Source organism: Eptatretus burgeri, chromosome 4, assembly GCF_056783735.1.
Source record: "Eptatretus burgeri isolate ZD-2024b chromosome 4, Ebu_testis_v1, whole genome shotgun sequence".
NCBI lineage: Eukaryota > Metazoa > Chordata > Myxini > Myxiniformes > Myxinidae > Eptatretus > Eptatretus burgeri.
The window spans coordinates 61,457,955-61,485,750 of NC_140964.1; the positions used below are offsets into that span (position 1 = coordinate 61,457,955).

Below are 27,796 nucleotides of genomic sequence, written 5' to 3' on the forward strand. Positions count from 1 at the left end.
GCAGGTGTCAAGATGTCTAGAGCACATCATGAATGGCAAACACGAAAAAAAGCATACGTATCTGGATTTGCTACATTTTATTAGAAAATTTGCATAAAATGCAGGCTGGACAATCTGCAACGTGCACACCACATCTTAGAAGAATTGAACACTCTTGGCATTTTGCTAATCAAATAAAGTATCAGCCTCACATTATAGTGCTATGCCAAATAAAAAATAAAAAATTATCTTGAGGCAAATCTATTTCACCGATTGATTGGAATCTGTGTTCAAGTATTTTTAAAAAGGCAACAATTGTTCAAAAAGCCAGAGTTAGTAACTCCAGCTCATCTGATGAAATGCACAAACCACAGATTAAATATAAAAATACAAAACTCATTAAAAGTCATATTTCAAGGCGTAAATTTGAGCACTGTTCGAACCGTTTTACACATCGTACGAGAAACAATTCTCATCCCGACAGGCAAGGAAACTTGAAGCATTTTTCAAATGCCAGATGCAAAGTGATGGAGCCGTGCAGATTTTAACAAAAATTATCAATACTTGCACTTAGAAATGCTGTCACAATTAGGGTTGATGGGGAATCCATCATAGTGACCGAAATATGCTGCCAGATAATGTGCGAGAGTTACGCAGGAGTGCAGATGCAAGAAAAGAAGAAAAACTAAATTGTAGGAGCAGCAGCAGGAACAAAAGCACATCAGACTCAAAACTGATGTAGTGTTACTCAAAAATATGACTCCATGTTGCTAGAAGACATGTTGGAATCTTTACTTCGTAATTCTTAGGTTTTTGTTGCTCACCGTAGAAGCATCAGCTAATATCTATGACACCCAAGTCTCCTTTGAACCCCTGCGCCCAATTGTGTGCATAAATCGCCTCTTCATAATCACCCTCGCCTTCAAATTCAGCATCTGAGAGTCCACCATATGCTCCCTTCTCATCTTTCACTTCCATCTGGGTACAAGAGACAAACACCATAGTGACCGAAATATGCTGTCAGATAATGTGCGCGAGTTATGCAGGCGTGCAGATAAAGTGTTAAGTTTCCAAAACTTTTTAACACGTTGACTGCCGACTATGAGTATAATCATCGCACTGAGTGCACCAGATTCTGCCATGACAAGTATACATATATATATATACATATATAAATAAATAAATATGTGATAATGATAATGCAACAAATGATTTGCTGGCAGTTCGGTGAACATAAATCGATGTAATAATCATGATAAAATTTGTGTTGTACCATTCATTACATGCGATATTGAAAAGCACAAAAGTGAGCAAATATGATAATCGGCACAAAGCTTATTTCAGCTCAATCAAGACTGATTAAGAGATGGTAACAACGTGAAAATAAATGATTATAACTGAAATAAGCTTGTTCTACAGGATCCAGGGCATTTGACTGCCGGCAAAAGTCGGCAGTCAACGTGTTAAAGGACAGCCGTGAAAATATTTGTGAATATATTTAAGCAGACGGAAAGAGAAAAATAAAGCAAATTTATATGCATGAGTAAATTCTAAAATACGTGAGACTTGTAAACAACGTTTGCTTTAAAAATAAAAAAAAAGATAATAAAAAAAAACCCACTCAGTATAAGAGAACAAGATCATTTGTGCAAATAAATGCGGTGTTGTGAGCAGCAGGAATAAAGTCCATTCATGCATTTCCAACAGGAACCCTAAGTCATGCATTGTTATTGTTATGCCTTCCTATCACAAAGGCAGGGAGTAAAAGTAAAGTGGAAAGAAAGGGCGAGATCCAGGGCAGTTCCCTATAAAATAACGAGATGGGAGAAAGAAATGAAGATGAATCCAAATAAAATTAAAAAGACAGACATGTTTGTGTTTTCTCTGTCACAGTGATTTGCTGCTCTGTTCTGCCTCCTGCAAATCATGAATATAGTGCAGAACTTCCATCTGAAAAGGGCACAAAAAAAAGCAAAACAGAAACCACACAAATGGTTAGCATTATTGGGCACACTGTACATCACCAAGCGGTTGTTACGTCGCCGATAAAATAATTGTTATATGCCGTTAGAAATGTGGACTCTGTAGTTGAGAGCAGATGCGTAATAGTGGATGGACAGCCATGTCTTGTGCCATTCGTACAGATGAAAACGACTCTGTGACCGAAAATATCGAAGCCCAGGGTTAGGTTCAAAGCTGGACGTGTCGGATGTTTTTTTTTTGTTTTTTTTTCCAGATTTTCACTGTACTTCCCCGCACATTTTAGGTGACAAACACCTTTCACGTTTTGTCACCGAAGGCTGGCAGCATTGCCTGGAGGTATGCACACTTACACATAAATTGTCAGGCTTAGGTTTGAATCGTGGCCCAGCAATAAACTGTCATCCTGGTGTTTCGCAGGCAAGGCGAGGCAGCAGTGAGTGCGGCGTCTCTTGGATGGATGTTAAACTGGTCAGCTAGCCTCAGCTGGTGGAAGTTAAAGATCGCACCATGCATTTCCCGAAGAGTAGGTGGGTTATCGATGGCAACATGAACAAATTACAAATTCCTGTCCAAATCATCTTCACTGGAATATCAGTCTTGGGTGGCAAATTCGTGAAAGACTTGGACCAAAATAATTCCCTGGCCAACCCCATGAGATGGAGTGGTGGAGGGTGGGGAATTGACGAAGTTAAAGGAAGTAGTAGATATTTTAGGCAACAAACTCTAACTACCTACATAGCCTGTTGTATCCTACGTGAGCCAAATTCAACTTGGAACAGAAGAGTTGGAGGAAACAGTCAAACATTTTGACGGCATTAAACAGTTTTAAAGACAATCCCTTCCATATCATTCTCCACATTTACTAAGGAGAGGGCTTTTAAAATGGGCCAAGTATCATCTAACAACGGTGATAGTCATTTTGAACAGTGCCTGGAAGATGTCAAGTATCCATGATCAGGACAAGGAATGTATACAAAACCCTTTTTTCCTTTATATTTTCACACTGTCATGTGACCAAAAATAGGATCAACTGCAAATTTTGAGAAGAATTTTGGACCATTCAGTGATTCCATCTCATCACCGAGAACATGATGGTGGGATTCTCACATTATGAGCTTTACTACAATGTGAGAGACAATTGTAATTGGTCTGTGTGTTGAGTGAATGAGTGAGTGAGTGAGTGAGTGAGTGAGTATCTGCATGCAGATTTACTTTAAGGTATATCATTCTTTTTCACACATCAAACCTAATTTAAACAGCCGAGAGACATTGCAATTTCAACTTTTCAAGATAATGAAATTTGAACAAAGTTGTCCAATTTAAATATAAACACGTGGACAAAGCACAGATTCTAACAGCAGTATCAGTAGTCACAGCACATTGTCTTTCAAAATAACAATCGCAGCATTTCACTCAGGCCTTAAAACACCGCAGAACAAAGACTTGACTAGCGCTCCAGGCAGGATTGGTCACATTTTGATCTGGCTAGCAGAGTCCGTGGTCCGAGATAGGCTGTAAGGCCTACGAGGTCAACTATCATGGCTAGACTGCCTGAGGTATGGTTTGACACAGTCGTCTAATTTAACTGAAACATTTTTTTTAAATGTCCAATTCAAGCACAAGTTGATTGTATACCTTGAATATATATTATGACCAAGTTAGTCATGCCAGTTCCTGACGGTGTTGGTCTGCATCAAGATCTACTGTAATCTATATCATTCATTTTTAGGCAGTTCAATAATTACATCCCATTTATGCAGCTTTGCACAGCAATGAAATATGGTCATCGTATATACATTTAATATTTTATACACACACACACACATACATATATATATATATATATATATATATATATATATATATATATACATATACATATACATATACATATACATATACATATATATATATATATATATATATATATATACATATATATATATACATATACATATACATATATATATATATATATACATACATATATATATATATATATATATATATATATATATATATATATATATATATATATATATACATACATATATATATATATATATATATATATACACATACATGCATATATACATATATATACACATACATGCATATATACATATATATATACACATACATGCATATATACATATATATATACACATACATGCATATATACATATATATACACATACATGCATATATACATATATATACACATACATGCATATTATATATATATATATATATATATATATATATATATATATATATATATATATATATATATATATATATATATATTGGCAGAGCTCTGAATTGTTAAATGCTCTATCTCGGCATACACCATTTTGATGTGTATGCCTCCCTATGTCTCACGTTCAAATAAAAAAATTACATCCCCGAACGTTATTTTCCTGCCTGGGATTTTCGTGTGAACTGCATGGGAAAGGGAGGAGATGGAAGGCAGTTTGTAACTTTACTTGTTATTAAACAGAAAAGGCAACCGACCAGAAGTGAATGCCCATTCCTAATTTAAATGAAGATGGACATATAATCAGCCACGTGGCAGTTCCCCATACTGCACTATCATCAAAATTATAGAGCAAATTAATAACATCACCCCAAATAAATACAATAGGAACAAGTGTACATAACTCTCGGTCACCCGGAACAGGTAATTACTAATGAATACTAGAAGGGCACTCGGTGGAGCGCATACCTTTGCCACGTAATGCCTGATCCATGAGAACATATCGGGTCCAATACACTTTTTGAAATATCATGCTCTATATCGTTTTTCGCCCAGATCTCTCAATGGTGAAGAATCACTTTCAAAAATTAAATAATTGTCGGATCCAGATCTTCACCAAAATTGAATCAATTCTCTCTCATCACACACCCAACGTGTCCACCAAGTTCCGTCCGAATCCATCCACAACTTTTTGAGATATCGTGCTTAATATTGTTTTTGGCCCTATCTCTCAATGGTGAAGAATCACTTTAAAATTCTTGTAGTCGAATCCGGATCCGGGTCTTCACCAAAATCTAACCAGTTCATCCTTGTCACACACCCAAACTGTCCACATAATTTCATCCGGATCAAGATTCAGATCTTCACTAAAATTGAATCAATTCGTCCTCGTCACACAACCAACGTGTCCACCAAGTTTCGTCCAAAACACGGGGGCCAGGGAAAGCTAACCGTTAAAAGCTAACCTAAGGTTTCAAAGATAACCTCAAAGCCACCATTAAGGCCTGCTACATAAACATTGACACATGGGAAGCGGATGCCCAATCACATTCAAAAGAGTGTTCCATCATCCAAAATGGTGTTAAGACCTTCCAAATGTGAAGAGCAGCCATCGAGAGAGACGGAAAGAGAGGTCATCTGCTCATGCCAATACTTCACCACCACCTCTGCCGGCCGACAACTGATGTCCTCACTGTAGGAGAGACTGTAAGGGGCTATTTAAGCCACCTGCAGGCCCACCCACCTTCACAAGGAAGAATCATCCTCAAGAGGAGGGATTGTAAATCTTCTCTGTTAATATGCAGCAGAGGACTGTGAGGCATCATTACTGGCTGTGAGGCATCGCTGTGAGAGACAATGCCCTCTGCTGGTTAAAGCAGGAATTTTGAATTTGGCCATGGTGCTGGCAATAGCTCACCCACTCTTCATGAAGGACACCATGGTATCATTAACGCCCACCAATGATTACCGGCAGACAGGACTCCTGTTTAACGTCCATCCGAGGGATGGCACACACATTTATGAATCACCGCAACGACGAGACACCGGGATGACAGTTTATAGCCGGATCGGGTTTCAAACGCAGGCTAGACAGCTTAGAGGTGAGTGCGAATACTTCTGGGGCATCCTATCAGCCCAGGGATTGCCAATAATGTCAAACCATTAGCCCAATGAATGACTCAGTTGAAAAAGACATGTAATACTGGCTACCACCAGGTGACGTTAGTGGCCCATGTTAGAACATTATGTGCAGACAGACAGAAAGACAGAGAGACAGACAAACACCATATGGACCCAAATGCATTACACCCTCTGGCAAGGGTAAAAATGAACACACTCAACTGAGAACCGTCATGAAACAGCTCAGGAAGAAAACAAATGCAGGCAATTGGACAATGTTCATGGCAATCTTTCACTTGGGGAAACAAAATGCTGTTTTACAAAATCCATTTGATTCACCAATATGAGAGTCTTGTCAAACCCCCTGACATATCTATGATTGAAGGGGAGGAGGTTGTGGGGAAGGAGGAGGGAGGCGGTATAAGAAACAAAACTTAAACACGAAAAAGAGTAATCAGAGATTGCAGACCCTCGCCAGGACTTGTTTTGTGTGGTGTTTGTGTAGGTAAGTGTGGTGTATTTTGTGTGGCGTTTGTGTACCGGCGTGTTACGTAATAAAATAAAAGACATAATTGGAGCTGCCACTTGATAACCGGGAGCCAAGATGTCCCGCTTTGATTGACACCTGACCCTGACCCATGACGTTTGTTATTATTCAATTGAATTCAGAATGGGATTAAAATAAATTCAATTCAAATCAAAGGGAAGACCAAATAGATAGTCCTGCATTGGAGTAATCAGAAGGAACCCTAAAAAGCACAAAGGCAAAGATGAAGTCATCAGGAGAAACCTGGATAGGATTCACATTTCAGGTGCTACTCCTCTACCCTCAAACCCATCCAGGAACCAAGTGAAGATTTTTTTTTTTTTAATTCTAAAAAGAACCCAGATCAAAAATAATAATAATTAAAACTGGTAAACCAGTAATCCCGGGCTTCAAGGCGTGCCTCCATTATATCACCCTGTCACATGATGTGGGTTTTCCGAGTTAGAAAGTTAGTTCAAGTCTGCAATGGGGTCCAGCTACGGGGTCCCTCATGTCATATCAATGAAGGAATGAAAAACCCATTGCAATACATGATAAAGAAAGAAACTTCACATTGGACAAATCGAGGCAGGACAAATTTTCAAGTCCCCCAAAAAGTCCAATAACTCCACATTTGCATATTAATGTAAATGGCGAACTTGTAGAACGTGAAAATATCTTCCAGAATGTGTGGTCACTTTTTGTCTATCTTCTTTGGTTTTCATTTTACGACATGTCAAAAATGGGTGATTTTAAATTTTGGGGGGCTCTGGGGCCTCACTGGGGTAAAATACAGAAATAGCGTAAACATATTTGGAGTCCCCTCTTCAAGGCCTATCAGAATCTGTCATTAAATTTTTTTCAACTCTCATTTGCATATTTGGCATATTTAATGAGGCGAATCAGCATCATTTTAATCATATAAATTATGCAACGATTTCGACGAAATTAACAAATTAACATTCCAATGGAACCTCGTAAATGTGTGCAAAAGTTTGAGGCTATCGTGTTATCCCTTCTGGAGAAGAAGATGTTTTTAGGTTTTGGAGAAAATCCAATATGGCCGCCATACCTCGTGACCTACGTCATCAAAATTTTCAAAGTATAAACTTCAGGTGGAGAGTAATTAAATGGATAATAAAGTTTCATTGAATTTCATCCAAGCGTTGTTTTTATTTTATGACATTTCAAAAATGGGTCATTTTCAACTTTGGGGGGCGCTGGGGGCTCACTGGGGTCAAATACAGACATAGTATAAATATATTGGGAGTCCCCTGTTTATGTGCTATCTAAATTTGTCATTAAATTTTTTCAACTCTCATTTGCATATTTTGCATATTTAATGAGGCGAATCGGCATCATTTAAAATCATATAAATTAAATAACGATTTCGACCAAATTAACAAATTAACATTAGCATGGAACTTAGCAAATGTCTGCAAAAGATTGAGGCCGTCAGATTATCCCTTCTGGAGAAGAAGATGTTTTTAGGTTTTGGAGAAAATCCAATATGGCCACCATACCACGTGACCGACGTCATCAAAATTTTCAAAGTATAATCTTCAGGTGGAGAGTTATTAAATGGATAAGTTTCATTGAATTTCATCCAAGCGTTGTTTTCATTTTATGACATTTCAAAAATTGGTCATTTTCAACTTTGGGGGCTCTGGGGGCTCACCGGGGTCAAATACAGACATAGTGTAAACATATTTGGAGTCCCCTCTTCAAGGCCTATCAGAATCTGTCATTAAATTTTTTCAACTCTCATTTGCATATTTGGCATATTTAATGAGGCGAATCGGCATCATTTCAATCATATAAATTTTGCAACAATTTCGACGAAATTAACAACTTAACATTCCAATGGAACCTCGCAAATGTTTGCAAAAGTTTGAGGCTGTCGTATTACCCCTTCTGGAGAAGAAGATGTTTTTAGGTTTTGGAGAAATTCAATATGGCCGCCATACCACGTGACCTACGTCATCAAAATTTTCAAAGTATAAACTTCAGGTGGAGAGTAATTAAATGGATAAGTTTCATTGAATTTACTCCAAGCATTGTTTTCATTTTATGACATTTCAAAAATGGGTCATTTTCAACTTTGGGGGGCGCTAGGGGCTCACTGGGGTCAAATACAGACATCGTATAAATATATTGGGAGTCCCCTGTTTGTGTAATATCTAAATCTGTCATTAAATTTTTTCAACTCTCATTTGCATATTTAATGAGGCGAATCGGCATCATTTAAAATCATATAAATTAAATAACAATTTCAACCAAATTAACAACTTTACATTCCCATGCAACTTAGCAAATGTGTGCAAAAGATTGAGGCTGTCAGATTATCCCTTCTGGAGAAGAAGATGTTTTTAGGTTTTGGATAAAATCCAATATGGCCACCATACCACGTGACCTACGTCATCAAATGTTTCATAGTATAAACTTCAGGTGGTGAGCAATTATCCTCTGAAGTTTCGTTCAATTTCATCGAACAGTTTTCCCTCCAGATCCGCCACAAAATCGGTCAGTAGAACATACAAACACCTTTAATAATAATAATACGAACGATTTCAATAGAGCTTCAGCCATGCTTGAAGCCCTAATAATACTAACGATTTCAATAGAGCTTCAGCCATGCTTGAAGCCCTAATAATACTAACGATTTCAATAGAGCTTCAGCCATGCTTGAAGCCCAAATAATTCAGGCTGCCAGACCTTGCGTCTGATCAAGTTGAAATTCAAAACATGTATTCACGATCACTCGATTACAATTGTAAAGTTTCATGTCAATTGATAAAGTGGTTCCAGAGAAAACATTATTTAATTTTTTCTTTAATCCAATATGGCTGTCAAACCATGTAACCTATCAATTATTTCTCAACAAACTTGTGCACCCATGGCTTGGGGAACATTTGTGTGAAGATTCCCCTCAATCTGTCTAGCCGTTCTGGAGAATAAGGTTTTTCGGTGTTCGGGTAAATACAACATGGCTGCCAAATCATGTGATCTTTGACATCATGTGTATGAACCTTTTGTTCCTCATGGTAAGGCGGTCAAACGTGTAAAGTTTCACCTCAATCTATTCAGCCACTTCAGAGCAGAAGATTTTTGAAGGTTTTATTTAAAAAAAAAAAAAAACAATATGGCTGCCAAATCACTTGACCGATGATGTCATCAATTTTTTTCTGTGGATCATTTTATCCCTAAATGACCCTCAAAAATGTTCATACCGATTTGATGAAGCATTCTACATATGCAATTATGACGTCATAACGAAGGCAACCATGACGTCATAAAAAAAAAATCACACGTTATCCACGAGTACTTGCTATATGCTGAGTTTCGATTTTTTCCTTAGTGCGGTTTCAGAGATAGAGGTTCAAAGTTATTCAGTTTTTCCAACATGGATGCCACACCATGTGACCTACGACATTATAATTATGATTAAAACATTCTACCTGAGTAGTTGCACCTATGGTGATAATTTTATCTCGATCCGCCAAGTGGTTGTGGAGAAAAACACGAAAGTTCTGTGTGGACAAACAAACAAACAAACCAATGAAAAATCGTCCTTAGCATGACACTTGGCGAATTAGTTGACCTTTCCGTGTGGTGGTCCAAGCTGTAACGTCATGGAATGTGTGGTGTTTATTTGTTCGTACATTAATAAAATGACGAGACGTCACAAATAACAATTATCAGGCGTGCGTTGTCATGGTAACGGCAGCAGATTGAAAATTTTCACAACTCATTTAAAGCCACCATGTGACATTCAACAACTTATCATCGGTGCTTGTTGCCTTCATTCTGATCGTAGAAAATAATTGAAAATACCTAGGAACATTGCTTTTCAACCAGCTTTACGATCCCGTTATCAGGTTTGAAATATCTTATAAAATATACATTTTTGTTTTACATGTGTGTTTTTCATGTTTTGGATGACCCTGACCTTGACCTTGGGTCAATGTCAATCAAACTTTGTACACATGTTATTATTACATGCATAAATAGACAGTATAATTTTCAATATAATAAGTGCAAAACTGTTTGAGAAATGTGTCTTCTTCTTCTTCTTCTTCCTTCGGCTGCTCCCGTTAGGGGTCGCCACAGCGGATCATCCGTATGATCCGCATAGTGATTTGGCACATGTTTTACGCTGGATGCCCTTCCTGACACAACCCTGGTCGCCTCTTATGACACAGGGATATGGTACACCTATTTTAACCGGGGTATACACCGGGCCCAGTACACTGGTACTCATTTCGCCGACCTCGGAAGGATGACAGGCTGAGTCAACCCCTGGTGTATTAATTCAGTGGCCCAACGGGGCTTGAACTCAGGACCTTTTGGATCCCAAGCCGCTGCCCTAACCACTGCGCCAACACCAGGCTTTGTTTGAGAAATGTGTAATTCACAAAATTCCCCATTGGTTTATAATGGGCGATAATATAAAGTGATGCAGAATCCAGATCCTGACATTGAACATCACCAAAAGTCACATATCTTTTTGCACTGTGGATTTCTATCAGCTGTTAAAATTTCATCCAAATCGGTTAAGAATTGTGACCTGTAGAACGAATAGAATTTTTTTTAAATCACGCCAATAGCTAAAAACTTTGACGTCATACGCTTGTGAAAACTCTGCATAATTTGTACTAACATGCATTTTAAAACATTTAGATATTCCATTGAAGTTTGTTTTGGCATCAACAGGAAGTCGCTACGACTTCCGGTTACTGAGTTATGTTCAAAAGCTTGTTTTCACCTTTTTCTGACGTAACGTCGTGACGTTAAGTGCGATTATGACGCGATTTGATCCCAGACTATTTCAGCAAGATTGGCTATCACGTGTTAAAATTTGAGAACGATTGCTTCAGTAGTTTCGGCTGCACACGAGCGTAAATATTTTTTTAATGACGTCAACAGGCAAAACTTTGACGTCATACGCTTGCGAAAACTATGCGTAATTTGTAATAAGATGCATTTAGTAATCATTTAGATATTTGAATGAAGTTTAATTTGGCGTCAACCGGAAGTCGCTACGACTTTCGGTCACTGAGTTATGTCCAAAAATGTGTTTTCACGTTGTATGACGTCACGTCGTGACGTTTAGTCCGATTAAGACGGGGTTTGGATGCGGGCCGTCTCAGGTGGATTGCTTATCAGGTGTACAAATTTAAGAACGACTGGTCCAGCCGTTTGGGCTGTAGACGACCGGACAAACAAACAAACCAACAAACGGAACAGACCAACATACTTGACAAAATCGAAGATTTCGCCAAGTAACAAACAGACAGACAGAGACAAACAAATGGACCCAAACGCAATAGCCTCTCCTTCGGTGAGGGTAATAAGTAGGAATTGTTGCAGTACATTTGGATTGCCAAATCGATCTTTGGATGATACTTGTTTTCATTGACATCATTTATGCATGTCTACCGTTAAATTTTAAATGAGGTGGCTGATAAATTCCAGACATGATGGCTTCAGTTACAAAAGGTTTCATTTCAAGAGTCTCCTTTGATGAGAAAATAACGTTCTTTAAAATATTTGTACTAGCTATGAGGAGAGAGTTTTACTTAATTTGCTTAAAGGCAATCTCTGCACATCCTCATATCTACAAAAACCATTCATTATAACAAAATTTGGCAAAAACACATTCTTCTGATAGGAACTCATGTGTGGAAACAAATACCAAACTGTGATAGAAGCAAAACACCGTTCCTATACCCAAGATGGGCGCTCTCTCGATTTCACCAACCTTCTCGTTTATAAAACAAATTCTGCGCCTGGTGCCTCATGCTCTTCCTTAGTCTTTCAATAGTCGTGTCATCCATTACAACATCATGCTTTCACCAATACCCCCTCACAATATTTTATACTCTCAGTGACCCCCCTGCAGTATCTGACCCCAACCTCTTTATTTCCTCACATCTGCGATGGCTCTGTCGGCACATTCCCCTTTGACATTTTCTATATTAAGCGACTGCCCTCTCAATCACCTCCACATGAATATGTTGTGTGGTTCAAAAAGATAATCATTATATTATGCAAATGATGTTCATGGCTTAACCTTAAAATTAAATAACTACCCCTCCTGATGTGGAAAGGATATAGAGTGCCAATCCATAAGGACGAGCACATTACCTGATTGCATCATCTACCCCCATCACACATAACACAACACAACACACACTCACTTCTGACAACTCAATAAAAAAAAGCCTCAGCACCCCCCCCTCCCCCAACAACGCCAAGTCCTCACCCTTCCCCTCCCAACCCGAAGGAATCGATCCCTCCTCGCATTCACGCCAAACTCCCCACGCCCATCCTCCCACCGAAAGTGCTCAACCCACCCCACCCCTCACCCTTCCAAAATTGTCCCATCTTTACTCTCACCCTCTTCCCCCTCATAAAAGCAAACGGGCATTCCCACATCAAAATGGCGGATTATGCAACGTTTCTGCTCCCTATCATGTGACCAGAGACTTCAGAGAAACCCGTCCGACAGTCACCTGTTTAACTCACAATTTGAGAGAATAGTCAGAAATGATAGCAGACCTGCATAACCTCTGCAGTAAAATTGCTGCTTGATAGAAAAGGTAATTATAAAAGGGTTCCTAAATTGGCGGCCATAGTATAGAAATTTTCGGAGAAGTCGGGCGAACTGTCCAACCAATGGGTGGAACTCACAAGCACACACGGACGGACACATGCACGGCTCCTTTTATAGTATAGATATACATGAAATTACAGTCACATACTCTCACCTCATCATCTGGTATCAGGTGCTGATGAGCATAACTTGACAGGGATTTCAGTAGCTGCAGCTCCTCTTGGTAATTCACTGCCTCCTGCAGTGCACACACACGGTTCACAAAACAAGGGTGCACGTCACCGAGCAGTGAACAATTGGAATGGTGATGCGATGGAATTGAAAAGGAAATCATAACAACTGAAACTCGAATCATCAAATCATGAAAAAAATTGACATATCTCTTGAAAATGTTAAATTCAGAGCAACTCAAAAGATGAAAGCTTGTCCACGTCACAGAAGAAAAAACTGGCTTTGTTCAGAGATGTTAACAACTTCGGCAGCGTCCGTGTTCTATAACAAAACAAGGACCCAAATATGGGACGAGGTCATTTGGCAGATTATTCCCATGTGACTCTCTCATCTCAGCAATTCCACAAAGTGTGTCCTGAATTCTTATAAGCTCTCGGCTCGTGGAAGGAGAAATGAAGAGCAACGTAAATCACAGGAAAGGAAAATATAAATATATAAATTAACTAGAGGGGGAGCACTCGGTAGAGTGCAAAACCTCCGCCACCAATACTGCTGGGTCACTTAAATGAACCTGATATCCTATTCATTGTAGGTCAAAACGGATCAGACTCTACTGAAACACGATTCAATAAACTAAACTAGATCGACGCGTATGTAGAAATGCCCAAAAAAAAAAAACGAAATTTTTTTGAAAAAAAAAAAAGGTGCAGAATTTCTGGGTTTTTTTTTCTCTAACAAATTTATTATAATTTTTTTTTGGTTGGAAATCACTTAAAACATGTAGAAATGCAAAAAAAAATATTCAATTTTTTTTTTCAAAATGCCCGCCATCGCGGACATATTGGACTTTGGACCAAGTCAAAAATCTAATGGCATGATCCTTGGACCATACCTAATCCCCCCACCAATTTTCGTCGAAATCCGTCCAGGAGCTTTTCCGTAATACTGTTCACAAACAGACAGGGGTGAAAACAGTAACCTCCGTCCATCTTCGATGGCGGAGGTTAATAAAACATTGTTTTCACAATCACCCTCGTTCTATTTCCCACTTCATTCATCACAAACCCATCCTCAACCACACCTCTCTACCTGTGTCATGAGCACCTCCAAGGACAGGAGGAAAGCCAATTTCCCATAGCTAAACACGAAAAGCTGAAATCGGAGGAAACACGTGCAGGCCTCACCGACCGTGCCTTGAAGTCATCGTCTGCAAAGTTGAAGTGGTCGTGGTGAAACAGGTAGTAGTCCAAATTCTGGTTCATTACCTCATCTTCCGGGTCAAAGAGGAGATAAGTTTTCACACAGGACACTGCCTGTTTGAAGTTTCCCACTGTGTGCACAGGCAAGTGAGTTGACCTCAAGGCCTCATTTTATAAATGATACCATCATGCATTGACACAATGAGTGCGACACTTGCTCATTTTCCTGAAAATCAATTCTAAATACAAGTGATAAAAAAAAACACATTTGCCAAATCAACATTAAAATGCAATTCCTTGAGAGGAACACTCATTCAAAATCGTTTTTTGCAAATTTGAAAATTAACTAAAAAAAAGTAATAATTGGTGAAAACAAAGTTTGTTTGTTTTTTTCAGTCAAAAACACAAGCAACATAAAAAAAATTACCCCCGTGTGGGGGTGACGGTCATCTAAATAATGTTTTTTTTACTATCATAAATCGATGAACCGTTGCCAGATATCTCCTAAAATGACAGACTAGATAGGTTTTGAAAATGGCGACTTTCACAACTTTCGTGACCTCGACCCTGACCTCGAATCCGGGAAAAAAATAAGTCGTTGGGCATCACTCATCGACCTCTACCCACATACCAAATTTCATCAAGATCGGAAGTAAAAAGTTTTCTTTGTACCGGGAGGTGTTTTTCACCATCTTCCAGGTTACGTGGCGGCCAAACGGGACGGAAATTCAAAAATCTGTCCGGTTAGATACAAGATAATATTTTTTACTATCATAATCAATAAACAGTTGCCGAATATCTTGTAGAATGGCAGACGAGATAGGTTTTGAAAATGGCGGTTTTTATAACTTACGTGACCTCGTGACCTTGACCCTGACCTTGAACCCGGACAAAAGTTATATCGTTGTGAAACACTCATCGACCTCTACTCACATACTAAGTTTCATCAAGATCGGAAAGAAAAATTGTTGACGGACGGACATTTGGTCCGGCTTTATTAGGTCATCTCGGTAGAGACGACCTAATAAAAGGTGTGTGAACAATGAAGAAGTACAGAGGAGGATGCCCATGCAACTCACATTGACATGGTTGCGATCAATTCGCTGCTGTTCAATTATTGTGGAACATTTTCAGATCTTGAGCAATTCCAGCACCACCTCAATTTAATCGATTAATTATTGACAGCACACTTTTGAACATTTATTACAGTTATATCAATAGTGGATTGGTAGAGTTACTAGCATACTAGAGCAAGATGAAAGCAAATGGTGGTAGTTGGCATCACAGCTGGGGAGAGTCACAGTGCCATCGGATGGGCACGGCCACGATATCAGAAACAGGATACTCCATACAGAGGAGGAATAGAAAAGTCAACCACCCCACTGAAAGATTGCTTAATGCTATGAGGTAAGCAGACCATATGAGTCTGATTAAGGTGTCCAACAGTCCTTGAGAATGCCACTGTGGTACAAATATCCACCAAGGTTGAATCCTATTGAGCATGTGTGGGACAGGATGTCTGTAAAATTACGCCAGGGTACAGCCAGACCGTTGATAACTTAAAACAAAACTCTTCGGCAGGAGTCAAAAATAAATTGGTCAGAATCTCTTCCAGAGATTTATCTACATCATTCTGAATATGTACACAGAGAGGTAGTACGCTGAATGGATCAGGACGTAATAGGACAAAAGGAAGAGTAGAGAGAGAGGGTTGGTGGGGGGGGGGGGAGAGGAGGAGACAAAAAACAGCAGAGTTGAAAGACAAGATGGAGGGAGACTTGGACAAACAATGGGTGTGGGGAGGAAAGGGGAGTAGGAGTGTGTATGGGGTGGACAAGATGGATACAGAAGGAAACTCTCAGGAGGGAAAAAATCTGTAAATTTGGAAGGAGGAGGGCTTGGGGTTGGGTGTGGGGTTAATGAAGATAGAAAAATATCATGGTTTTGGATCAGGAGTGATCTGAGATGGTGGTGAACAGCTGTCTTGAAGACCGAGAAGGAAGAATGAGATTGAAGAGAATGTGGAAGTTTATTCCACAAGAAGGGAAATAAATAAATAAAGGCAAGAAAAAGATGTTGTGCAGAGCACGACACTTGCAGAATCCACCCCCCCCCCTCTCCAAAGGTTGCCATGTATATATCAAATTGCCCATTTCATTGACATTAAAATTGACAATCTTAATCAAAGCTCAGTTCAATCGGATGAAAATAGATTATTTTTCAGATTGAAATTGATTTTAGAAGTTTGACCTTGAGTTGACCTTTTGACATAAAATAGTTGGTTTCCCAACTGAGTGATGCAATATGCAAATCATGCTCAACTTTCAAGTCAATCAATCAGATGAAAAATGACTATTTTAAAAAATTTGACCTCAAGATGACCTTTGACCTCAAAATCAATAGGCTTCTCAGTTGAGACTACCTCTACAACATGGTAAAGTTTCATGATGATCGGTTTAGAATTGTAACCTGCAGGTGAGAAAAAGGCAGACAGAATAACAAAATCGACTGCCCAATATACTTGTAAAATCTTCGATTTTGCAAGCAATAAAAATAAAATAAAATAAAAAAAAAGAGGAAAGAATGAGTGCAAGTGAACAGTAATCCAATAAATTGCCAGAGTTCAATACGTACAGGGGTGATGACACCATAAACAGACCTCAAATTTGAAATGGTGACAAATGGTGACAAATGGAGAGAGCTCTCTGGACAAAGTAAAACACAGGAACATGGCATGCAGTTTGCACAAAATGCCAGTGATCATCATCGTTGATCATGACCAACAGTCTTGCACAAGTTAAATGGTATATTCAACACGAGTACTTCTCCGATTGTCTACACCACTCCCTGTAACCAACATTTTTGTTGAGCATACATAGGGATAATGTGTTGCAAAGGCAGGCCACATCAGGCCCGATGCTCGACACATCGTGCGTAATGCAGGAATGCTATATTGCACCGAAGCAGCAAGGTTATTCCAATTCAAGTTTTCATGTAAAACAATTGGTGTTCGCAGCCAGCCTTGTACCACAGCATGCACATTTAGGTAGTGATGCATAATCAGCTTACACTTGTAGTAAGAAAACTGCAAGTAATGATACATTGTTGGAACAAACTTCTCAACCATAAAGCCTCCAACCTCTGGAATGAGGTCTGTTTCGCAGTTAATCTTGCAGGCCAGCACTTCAATGTAGTGGTCTGCAGAAGAACAACGCTGTAAGCACACAAACTATTTTCATTGTCATACACTTGGAAACATATCATTAAGTGTCACAACAATAAGTGACTTTCAAAATGACGAAGGAATGCTGAATGAGGCCTTTTGCAAATGTTCCGTGTGTGTTTACATCGACTCGGTTTGGCACGACGAGCACTTTTAACCTGCCGTTGCTCGCACGAGATCTGTGATTCAAATAGTCTTTTAAACATCACTTTCATCATTTTGACAGAAGAGTAGCAATTTCAAGATGGTTAACCACAATTGATCTGTGCGTGTATGCAAATCGGACTCGGGTAAATATGAGAAATATCTGTGGGTGAGAGGTGCCGGGTTTGTACCATTTTCTGTTAATACAATTAGTTAGCGGCAGCTGTGGTTACAACACACACACGCACGCACACACTTCTATCACTAACAGATGCAAAAAAAAAAAATTAAATGCAGTATAATGTTACGGTTGTGGAAATTCGCAATACACCATAAAGGGTCCTCAGGTGAGATATATCGGTAAGTCCATGTGTAGTTAGCCCAAACCCGTTGAATAGAGGGAATATATGTGATCCATTCGGGCTGCGATTCTTCACTTAGCTGTTTTTCTTTTGCTGTCGTTATTTTGGTGTAAGAACAACAACGAACATCGCCACAACCAACATCTCAACGATCACGCCATTCACTACACGACGCCCACAATCACGCCATTCACACTACGACGCCACCTTCCACAACTACGCGACCACCATCTTCGCCACTCGCCATTCAACGAGCACCGTGCGGTCACGATCTCCGCGGGACGGATGAAAGGAGCGGAGTGGCAGCAGCAACAAGGGTGCGAAGGGGGCATCGCCCACCCAAAACTCCCGCTTCAATATCTACCGCCAAGATCCCCTGCCCAAAATTCCCGCTTAAATATCTCCCGCCAAGATCTCCCACCAAAAACGCCTGCGCAAATATCTCCCACCCGAATCTTCCTTCCCTCGTCGTACAGCGCGTGGAGAAGAAAACCAACAACGCCTGTGGGGTTTTCCCACCATTTTTCCCCTCGGTTGGTGAGAAAGGGGGAGGGGTGGCCATCCTCTCCCGATTGGGAGATGCGTGGTGCGACGCGGCCGGGGGAGAGGAACGCCCCCCTTCGAGGCATTTTTTGGAAGCGTCTCGAAGGAAGGAGGAGCCAAGAACGAGGCGGGGCGCGGTGCGGAGCGAAGGGCAGAGCCCGACCCTACAAAAGGGTGGGCGTGGAGAGTCCCAGTTCCCTTGTCCCTGGAGGAGAATTGTCGAGAGTTGTGGAGAGTCGCTGGTCGGTTGTCCCTGAATGAGAATTGTCGAGAGTTGTTGGAGAGTCCCTGCTTATGGTTCGTTCGGAGGAAGAGGTTGAGGTTCTGTTCGTTTGTTTGGATCGGGCGGACGACACGTGCAGACGCGAGGCACGAGCCCAGTGGAGCACGCCGGAGGGACTCGGAGTTGCGGTCGCCAAGGGCTGGACGACGCGCTCAGGGAAGTCGCGACTTCCTTTTCTTTTGGAGTTTTGTGTAAATGTCTGTGGGTGGCACCAATCTTGAGAAGTAGAACTGTTTTAAGTGTTGCCGTGTGAATTGCCTTATTCGGTTGTAGATCTGCGTCCGTTCCTTGCTTGTGTTTCTTTACGGTGATTGTAAATACGTGTATTGCTTTTATTGTATCCCTGTGACTGTAATATACGTGGCTTCCGTGAATAAATGTGCTTGTCCGATTGTTCCCAGTTTTGCTTCGTCTTTTCCTTTTATTGAATCTCCATCTTGCATCAGGTTAGGGATTGGTAGTGAGTTTAAAACGCCCGGTAAATAATCTGAACCGTCAAGGTCGACGATAACTCCGCTCGATTATACATGCAGCACGGACTGAACCGCTTAAGCGGTTCGTGGCCGGAGTCGACCTGTGGCGTGGTACAACTCCTCGATACGCTATCCATGCGGGTACTTAGGTAAATCGACTATTCGGCGATCGGACCCTATTTCACGCGGGTAGAATGCGGACTGAGTTGTGGTGAGGTTAAACCCCCACCCGTGACTAGCTCCCGGCATTGTTCCGAGAGGGTCACGACTGAATTGCACGTTCGGTGGGCGAAGCGGCCGCTATTGGTTACATGAGGTCGATCGCACGCCGACGGGGCACGAATTCGCAACAATAATTTATCTTGTGGCACCAGAACCAAACAAACAATATATTCGTATATGCATACATCTGGAAGGAAAATATGGCACTCTTCTCATGTTTGTTCATACAAGGGATGTAATGGTAAGGTTTCAGAAGGAAGAATGAGCATTGGTTTAAGTGGTATGGAATTACGGTATCATAATTCAACTGGGAGGGATTTACTTTCCAAATGGTCATTTTACAGGACAGATAGTTGTGCAAATGTACTCGATAAAATGGTTAAAATGGATACATGAAAAAGATTTTACTCGTTTCCAAATCGAACGAATACTATTATTAAAATGCTGCAAGATTTCAAGAGTACTGCAAAGAAAACTAGCAATTTTGGAACTTGAACAATGTACAGCATCAAGCATTGTTAAAGAGGAATTTTAAAGTGAAACAAAAAGGGGAAAAACATCACCAGCAATGGAAGGGAAGAAATCTTTGAACTCCACGATCTCTCGTGCTCCCTCACAGACAGAAACACAGTCGTCGTACTCTTTAAGGTAATTGGGAATTGCGAGCTCCATGTTTGCCACACAAGATTTGTAATCCTCGATGTTGAAGGCCTTGGCAGCCCTGACAAACAGACCCTGCAGAAAACACAACTCAAACTCAACGATATAGGATGAACAGCGGGGGCGCCACGCTCACGACGACGGACAGTGGGGGCGCTGCACCCACGGCGACGACGGACAGCGGAGGCGCTGTGCCCACGACGGACAGTGGGGGCGCCACGCCCACGACGATGATGACGGACAGCGGGGCGCCGCACACGTTACTACAGGATAATTGTGAAGTTTTCACCACCTACTGTAACTAAAAATAGTGCATGCTATTGATGATCACAACATGCGTGATGCCAACAAAGACCTACCTCATAAGGCCTAGCCTCTATGTCACGGAAATATTCTTCCTCGGCATTGGGCAAACTGCGGTAAAAGGCCATGTTATTGAGCATCATCTCATCATCTGGGTTCCTGCGTAGGTATGTGTGAGTGGCTGCCACGGCCTTTGGAAGGTTGTTCAACTGCATATTGACAAAAAAGAAACAGCACATAGTCTATTAATCACGTGGGAAAATACAATGAAGAGGTTTAAATTACCTTAACATTACTTCCAGGTAACGCTATGCAGGTATATTCATAACTGCTGATGAGGCCTCACATTCGACTGAAGGTAATTTGGGCAGGGATTTGCAATTTTTTCAGGGTACGTGGAATAACTCACCTTCTCTTCATAAAACACCATGGGATCTTTAACGTCCACCAACTAATGCTAGTAAACGGTACAACATTCTTAACGTCCATCGAAGGGATGGTGCCCTGCCGACGAAGCACAAGTTCAACATTTTTGGGGGTGGAGGGGTGGGGAGATCAGAATTTGAACCCAGATTGGACGACACAAAGCTAAGTGCAGAACTTCTGCACCACCCTATTTAACCGGCATGAAATCTATATATGAAACAATTTCCACCAAAATAATTACAATTTTGGGCCAACGAGAAAAGTCTCACACCTTGTAATAGCAGAGCTGCAAGAACTGGTAGGGAACTCGATCAACAAACTCCTGAATGATCTCACGGCTGGGTTGAGACTGTCGAAAGGCCGGCAGATTCTGCTTGCATCGTTTGAGGCAATGAGCTCGTTTAAGGAACCGTGAAAACACCTCGAGTTCTGAAAAGCCCTCAAACCTAGAAGGGAAAAATGCCACATGCACAGTAATTGCAACCCCCATGAAGAATTGGCCAATTTGATGAATGACAGGAACACTCAGCTGCTCAGAGAAAGATCATTTCACCCAACACACCAATGTGGTGATCCACAAGAATGATACAAAAATCCAATATTTAAAGTACTAACCCTAAACACTTTACATACTGTTATGTTTGTTAGAGGGGGGGGAAGCAGGAAGGTGTTATGTATTCAAAGAGTAGCCAGAATGCGTATTTAGGAAGTATTGTTTGTTTGAGCCGATAGAATCTCGATGTATTAAGTAGGGACGCAGACGTGCTAAGTTGTCTCGTAAATGTGCATTCCTGAAAGGGAGAAATGTGTAATCGTCAAGTAAATAGCTCGGAAAAGGAATTGGGTAAATTGTCTTTCGTGGTTCCCTTTGATATAACAATATAATAATGGACCTGTAGCTCAAGGAGAGAGGTGTACAGTGTCCGGAGAGGGAGGGACAAGCCCGCACGACTTCGTGAATAACAGGCCGAGAGATAACCAAAGGGAGAGCCTGGAAGATTCAGGAAGGCCAGAAAGGCTGAGAGATAGCCAATGACAGAGCCTGGAAGCCTCAAGAAAGAGAGGCAGTGGCAGAGACAGAGGCAGCAGGACTCGTAAGAGAGGAATGATCAAGCAGGGACTTTCAACAATCGGTTGAGTTTCCACTGACCATTCCCGTGTTAGCTCAGTGCTCGGGATCGGAAATAAAGAAAGAAGAGAGGAGAGAAAGTTGGTGGATCGGCGTCTGTTGGTCGTGGTTGGAGTCGAGTCGCGATTGGACCGGCAGAGCTACGTGTGACCTCTTCGCTGTGTTGAAACAGCCGGTGGAGCACGAGCCAAGACGGTCAATCTCGAGCTGGGTTTGTCTTCCATTGTCGTCCCTCACCTTCATATACCGCAGTCGTCCTTCACTTCTCTCCTCGACCAAACGGTGCCGGGCTTGAAAAGACTGGAGAAAGAGAAAGGATTCACTGTTGTGTGTGCGTGTGTGTGACCGTAAACATGGGGGTTTGCATTTGCTGTACTTCATTTATATTTATTTATTCTTGCCAATTTATCGTGAATTGCTTCGTGTCCCCTTCGCCCGAGAGAAAGTCCCAACGTTTGTCCCCCACGGTCCCCCTCCCCTTGCATGGTTTGCTTCTTTATTTTTAATAAAAGTTAATGATCATTTGATGAACGAATACATGACACCTTCCTCGTCCTGTTTGTCTTCGAGTAATTTGGACCGCCGAGATTGGTCTTGTAACCACTGCAGAGGAGATTATAACCATTCAGCATCTACAGGCAAGGACTGACGTTCATGAGGACCTGTTCGTGGCCTCCATGAACGCGACAATACTTAAGTAGATAGCCTCTTCTCATGGGTTTCTCTCTCCTTTTTCTCTCTTTTCCTCTTTCACCATACTCTTCGCAGAGTGTCGGTGATGCCAAAGCAGCTTCCTGAGCAAGAGTTATACTGGGTGGTTTGCAATGGTCTTCCCAGGCGTAGGTATGGCAGGAATTTGGAATTTCTTCAGGGTGCCGGCAATAACTCACCTAATCTTCACGAAGGACACCGTGGGATGTTTAAAGAGCAGGTTGCGGGTCACCAAACATGTTCTGAAAATTTATCAATATGATTATATGTGCATTAAATACATTGATGAAAACTATTGTGGTTGCCTAACTATTGGGAAAATTAATGAAATTTAACTCCGAAGTGGTTATTTCTCGAGGCCGTTGAAAAAAAGCCGCATGCCATATATGGATGGTGACGTCACGTTCTCCAAAACAAAGCTTACGCTCACTCGTTCATTGAAGAAGTGTCCAGTTGAGCGGGCCGTTCTTTCGCTTTTTTTTTTGAGCTTGCAGCTGTCTATATTATCCTTTTTAATTTTGAATTATTGTATAACAAAGTCATTTGGATATTTGTACATCATGCTTTGCGAAAATGGTTGGAAAACGGGTAATGGCTCCCACCGATTCCCGAAAGAATCAAACATTCGCCGGCAGTGGATAAGATTTGTACAAACAAAACGGGCGAATTTTCCCCCAAAGAAAACGGGTAAAGAGGACCCTTTGGATAGACTTGTCATTTGTGGTGACCATTTCACAGCCGAGGATTACGAAGGCATAAACACATCTGATCACCACTCTGTGAATATACGAGTTGTTGGTTGACAAGTTCTCCAGATACTGCTCTGTCACAGAATCAATTGTCGAGTTTAAGTGAGAAAAACCTTAAAATGTATTCTTAAAGAGTACATGGGAAAACACATAAATAAACTTTCTGAAAAACACAAGCATGAAAAAATTTCTCAAAAAAAAAAAAATCAACTTATTGTTGATTAAATTACTTTTTTTAACAGCATCAGCAAATTGGGCTATTTCATTTCAATTGTAAAAAATTGATCAATTTTCCACTTTTTTTTCTAAATTTGGTAGAATATTTCTCAATGAGGCTAAACATGTTTTGGTATTTATATGCCACAACAGTCTCTTGATAGTCGGGGTTTGTTCTAACTGTTCACTTTCGCTGGGATCAAGCTCAGCTGTCAGAAAGACTTCAACGCCAAGGCTGCGGTGTATAATATATTTGGGTCCATTATTGATTCATTCTATTTCTGACTCTTGAGTGAATAGAGGGTTAAAAATTATTATATCAAGTCACAGATGAATCAAACTTTACATTATTTTATGCATCGAACAAGAAAATGAAAATCTACAAACCAATCTGTCTGCTGGAGTCTGTCAGTGTGAACTGCCAGGAGTCAGTCCTGCCACTTGTACACGAAATAGGCCGTTTTCTGGCACTTGAAAGTGGCTCAAATTTATATGGCTCAGGGCCAGAAACTCCATAGTATAAATTCCCATCATCCTCAGACTCGTCCTCGGCAAGATCGGAATGAAAACACTCAATTTCATCGCCGCTGAAATCGCTCTCTGATTCGCATCTCGCCATTGTTCACAAGCAGTTTCCGGAGAACGTGACGTCATAGCATCTTCGATAAATTCCGGTCTGTTTTTCGATCACTGACAAAAGTTTTGACTTAAAAGTTAATTTTAGCATATTTTGAGTTTCAAATGTAAGAAAATAATTACCCAACGATTATTAATGTGATTACAACCTTCGAATCACACGGTCATCAGCGACCCAAAACCTGCTCTTTAACATCCACCAACTAATGCTGGCTGATGGGATTCCTGTTTAACATCCATCCAAGGGACGGCACACACATCATTGATGAATCGCCCTGCCTGTGAAACACAACATGTTATGTCATGTGAAACATGACAGTTTATCGCTGGGTCGGGATTCAAACCCAGGCTAGATAGCTTAATGGTGAGTGTGCGGACCTCTAGGCCATCCTGCCATCCCTATGGATGTACTGTAGCAGTTTTAAAGCAGAAAAACTAGAAACTTCAGAGAACACATGACTGCATGGTGTCTTGAGAAACAAGGACCTGAGCGAGGTCTATGAGCGGCAAATTTGATTGGTTGTGATGGTGAAAAACGCCGTAATATTTTGTTCAAGTACTTATTGGTAAACGGAAGGGTTTTGAAAGTGCCAAAAAGGCGATTTGTGTTCTTCGGTGTTCAAGTATACAATTAAATTGAAATAAAAGAAAATATTTTAAAAGTTAGAGGGGGGGGGGGGAAATCCAGAAGTTTACCACCGACGATGCAGCGTCTTTAACACCACCTTACATTAGTTATTTGTGCCTGTTGTACGTGTCCTTCTTCATGACATCCTAAAAAATAGTAAGTTTCGTGTTTGGAATGATCTTCTGCACATGTGGCATGTACAATCGCAAGGAATTCAGAGCCAAAGTAGTGTGACACTACGGATTCATGTTCCGATCCGTGTTGAAAATACCGATTACGAATCTGGCAGCCATGAGCATTCAACATTCAGGTCGCCGTAGATCAGTTATTTCGATAAGTAAATGTGGATAGATAGCTCCCTTTCCCCTATGTCTAATGGGAATTAAGTGTGCATGCGCTGCAAAGTTATTTTGATAGTCAGGGTTTTCTTTTACACTTATAACAACAACAACAACAACAACAACACTGACGACACCTGTCTTCGCTTCCTTCCACCATCCTCCACCAGCACCATTATACGCGTGCATGTCAGCATGTACGTGGGCGGAGTTCACGAGGACCTGACGTCTCTCTCGCCCAATCCGGGGGATGCGAGTGAGGTTGCCACCGGCCGGCCAATAAGCGCAGCCCACGCAGGAGCATGTCACTCTCCTTGTTTGAAGGGCGGTCCGTCGCGACGGCCGCCACCCCCCCCCCCCCCCCCCCCGAGTCCAACCAGCGGACTTGGCGCCCTTTCGGCCAATCACGGGGGTGACAAGCGAATCGCGCGACGCAACCATCCAATCAGGAGGCGAGTGGCCAGAAAAGAAGCCCCCCCCCCCCCGCCTGAGGAGAAAGCGTGGTTGTTGGGACGAGTGTAAAGAGAATTGGCTTCCTGAGTCTGCTCGCGTGCACGTCTCTGCGACGGACTGCATCCCACGCTTCGAGGGTGTCTCGTCCTCCGATGAAACTCGACCGCTCACTGCAACGCGCACGACGTCGCTTCGTCTCACTTCCGCTGAATTCGGCTGCCCTGGTCCATGCTTTTGGCGACTGGAGCTCTGGGAAGTTGTGCACATCCAGCCGTGCGCTCGCGGCCAGGTAGCCAGCTGCCCTGACTCCCAGCCGAACTATCCTCCTCGGCTGGAGAGTCGAATAAAGACCGTTGAGGTCCATCAATTCTTTTGGGGTATTTGTGTGTGAGTGTGTGTGTCCTGGGGCCCAGTCTTGTCAAGTAGAACTGGTTAAGTGCTTTTGCTTGTACATAGATTGCATTGCTTAGTCAGTTTAACTCTGCTCTTTATGTGCTTCCCTCCCCCGCCCCCCCATTATAAATAAATCCCCTGTTAAATGTTCCAGCTCATTCTTGTCCTTTCCTTCATTGGTTTAGCACGGTGTGTTGGGTGATTAAAAAGGCCGTTGCTGCCGTAGTTTTGCATTTGGACCGACTGGACCTTGGTAACCATCCGCTCGGAATACGCATGGGTCGAGCACGGCAACGGCTCGAGTTCGAGCTCCGTCGAGGGTGTGGATTCCTCGGTAGCTCGCCGCGTGGGTCTCTAGTTATTTTGAAGTTTGGCAAATAACCCTGCCCCACGCGGTTGAATTATTGACGATCCACGGTCCTGTAAGGGACCCGTACCCTCGGAGTTTTCGGAAAGGTACGAGATAGATTCCGGGTGTTTGGTGGAGCCGACCCTACTGCTCCATCTAGCGGTCGTGCTCGTCGCCGATACCTGGCCCACATCAATACAACATTCAATTGACATCAACTTGTTTCTCGATCATAAACGGACGTTTGTAGACAGACAGATAGACAGACAGAGACGTGAACCAATTGCTTAACCCCACATTTTTTCGCTTCACACGTGCAGTGTACTAAAAGGACCATCCATTTAATACAGTACAAAGTAAATAGGAAAAAAAAACACTCAATTCACTCCCACTCCCTTTGCTGCACTCACTTCCACTCCCCTCGTACGTACCATGTACGCAGGATCCGAACCCCTCGGCCTTTTCCAACCTATCCACACATCTTGTACACGAGTCGAAACACCATGGTTTGCGTACGTAATAAATAGATACCTCTAATTGACGAGTCTGATACTCAACAGTCTCCAATCTACACAGTAACAGGACGGCCGACTTTCCGGGTACTTCACAATGCAGCACTCACTGAAATCCGACAAGCGTCATCGATATATATATATATATATATATATATATATATATATATATATATATATATATATATATATATATATATATATATATATAAAAGTTCGAGGCTCGAGAGTTTGTAAACAAGTTTGTAAACTGTTTGTAAACAAGAAAGTTTGTTAAAGAGTTTCACGTTCACGAAATCCGTGTCTCGGATGAATGACACGTCACCTGCTCTTGTCCAGCTCCGCTTCGGTTTGGCTGCAGTTACTGTTACAGAAACTGTTGCTGTCCCGGAGAAGTCTGTGCAAGCGAAGGGCCAACTCCAGGTAATGGGAACAGTCGGACCACTCTTCGGCTTCGTAACGCTCGGTGCCGTGACGATACGCGGCTTCCAACGGCATCAACTCCTGCCTGGGGAACGCCTGGAAGTCGTACTGCTCGTACTGAGCCTCGGCCAGCAACGCGTGCAGCGATATCAGCACGAACGCAAATAACCGGAGAGCCATCACCCAACGGTCGTTGTCAACGCGATCACGCCGCGTGGCAAAGCGTTCGTCCCGTGTTCTTCTTCTTCTTCATCATATTACCTTCTTCT

The 27,796-nt window shown here is 41.6% G+C and overlaps 1 protein-coding gene across 4 annotated transcripts; it reads right to left on the reverse strand.

Moving 5' to 3' along the window:
* Positions 1-62: 62 nt before the first annotated feature.
* On the reverse strand, positions 63-27,796 carry CRTAP (cartilage associated protein). Of its 4 annotated transcripts, XM_085878328.1 has the most exons (10): positions 27,430-27,796; positions 21,262-21,436; positions 20,621-20,773; positions 20,165-20,336; positions 17,421-17,549; positions 14,337-14,482; positions 13,136-13,219; positions 9,824-9,895; positions 1,849-1,929; positions 63-957 (listed from the first exon to the last, which is right to left on the reverse strand). In XM_085878328.1, exons 1-9 carry the CDS (start codon positions 27,705-27,707, stop codon positions 1,867-1,869), a joined length of 1,272 nt encoding a protein of 423 aa, XP_085734454.1. In that variant the 5' UTR covers positions 27,708-27,796; the 3' UTR covers positions 63-957; positions 1,849-1,866. The 4 variants fall into 4 exon arrangements, with proteins under 4 accessions (XP_085734454.1, XP_085734452.1, XP_085734456.1 ...); XM_085878326.1 differs by lacking the exon at positions 1,849-1,929; XM_085878330.1 differs by lacking the exon at positions 9,824-9,895 and having other exon boundaries at positions 27,430-27,795.

What these genes read in the sequence shown, in the direction of transcription:
- CRTAP (XM_085878326.1), bottom strand. Translation starts at nt 27,707, where the DNA reads ATGGCTCTCCGGTTATTTGCGTTCGTGCTGATATCGCTGCACGCGTTG. An exon ending in TGCAGCTCTGCTATTACAAG is followed by an intron (nt 20,774 to 21,261) that starts GTGTGAGACTTT and finishes GTCAATATGCAG; the next exon opens with TTGAACAACCTTCCAAAGGC. An exon ending in GCAGTTTTCTTACTACAAGT is followed by an intron (nt 14,483 to 17,420) that starts GTAAGCTGATTA and finishes CTGTGCACACAG; the next exon opens with TGGGAAACTTCAAACAGGCA.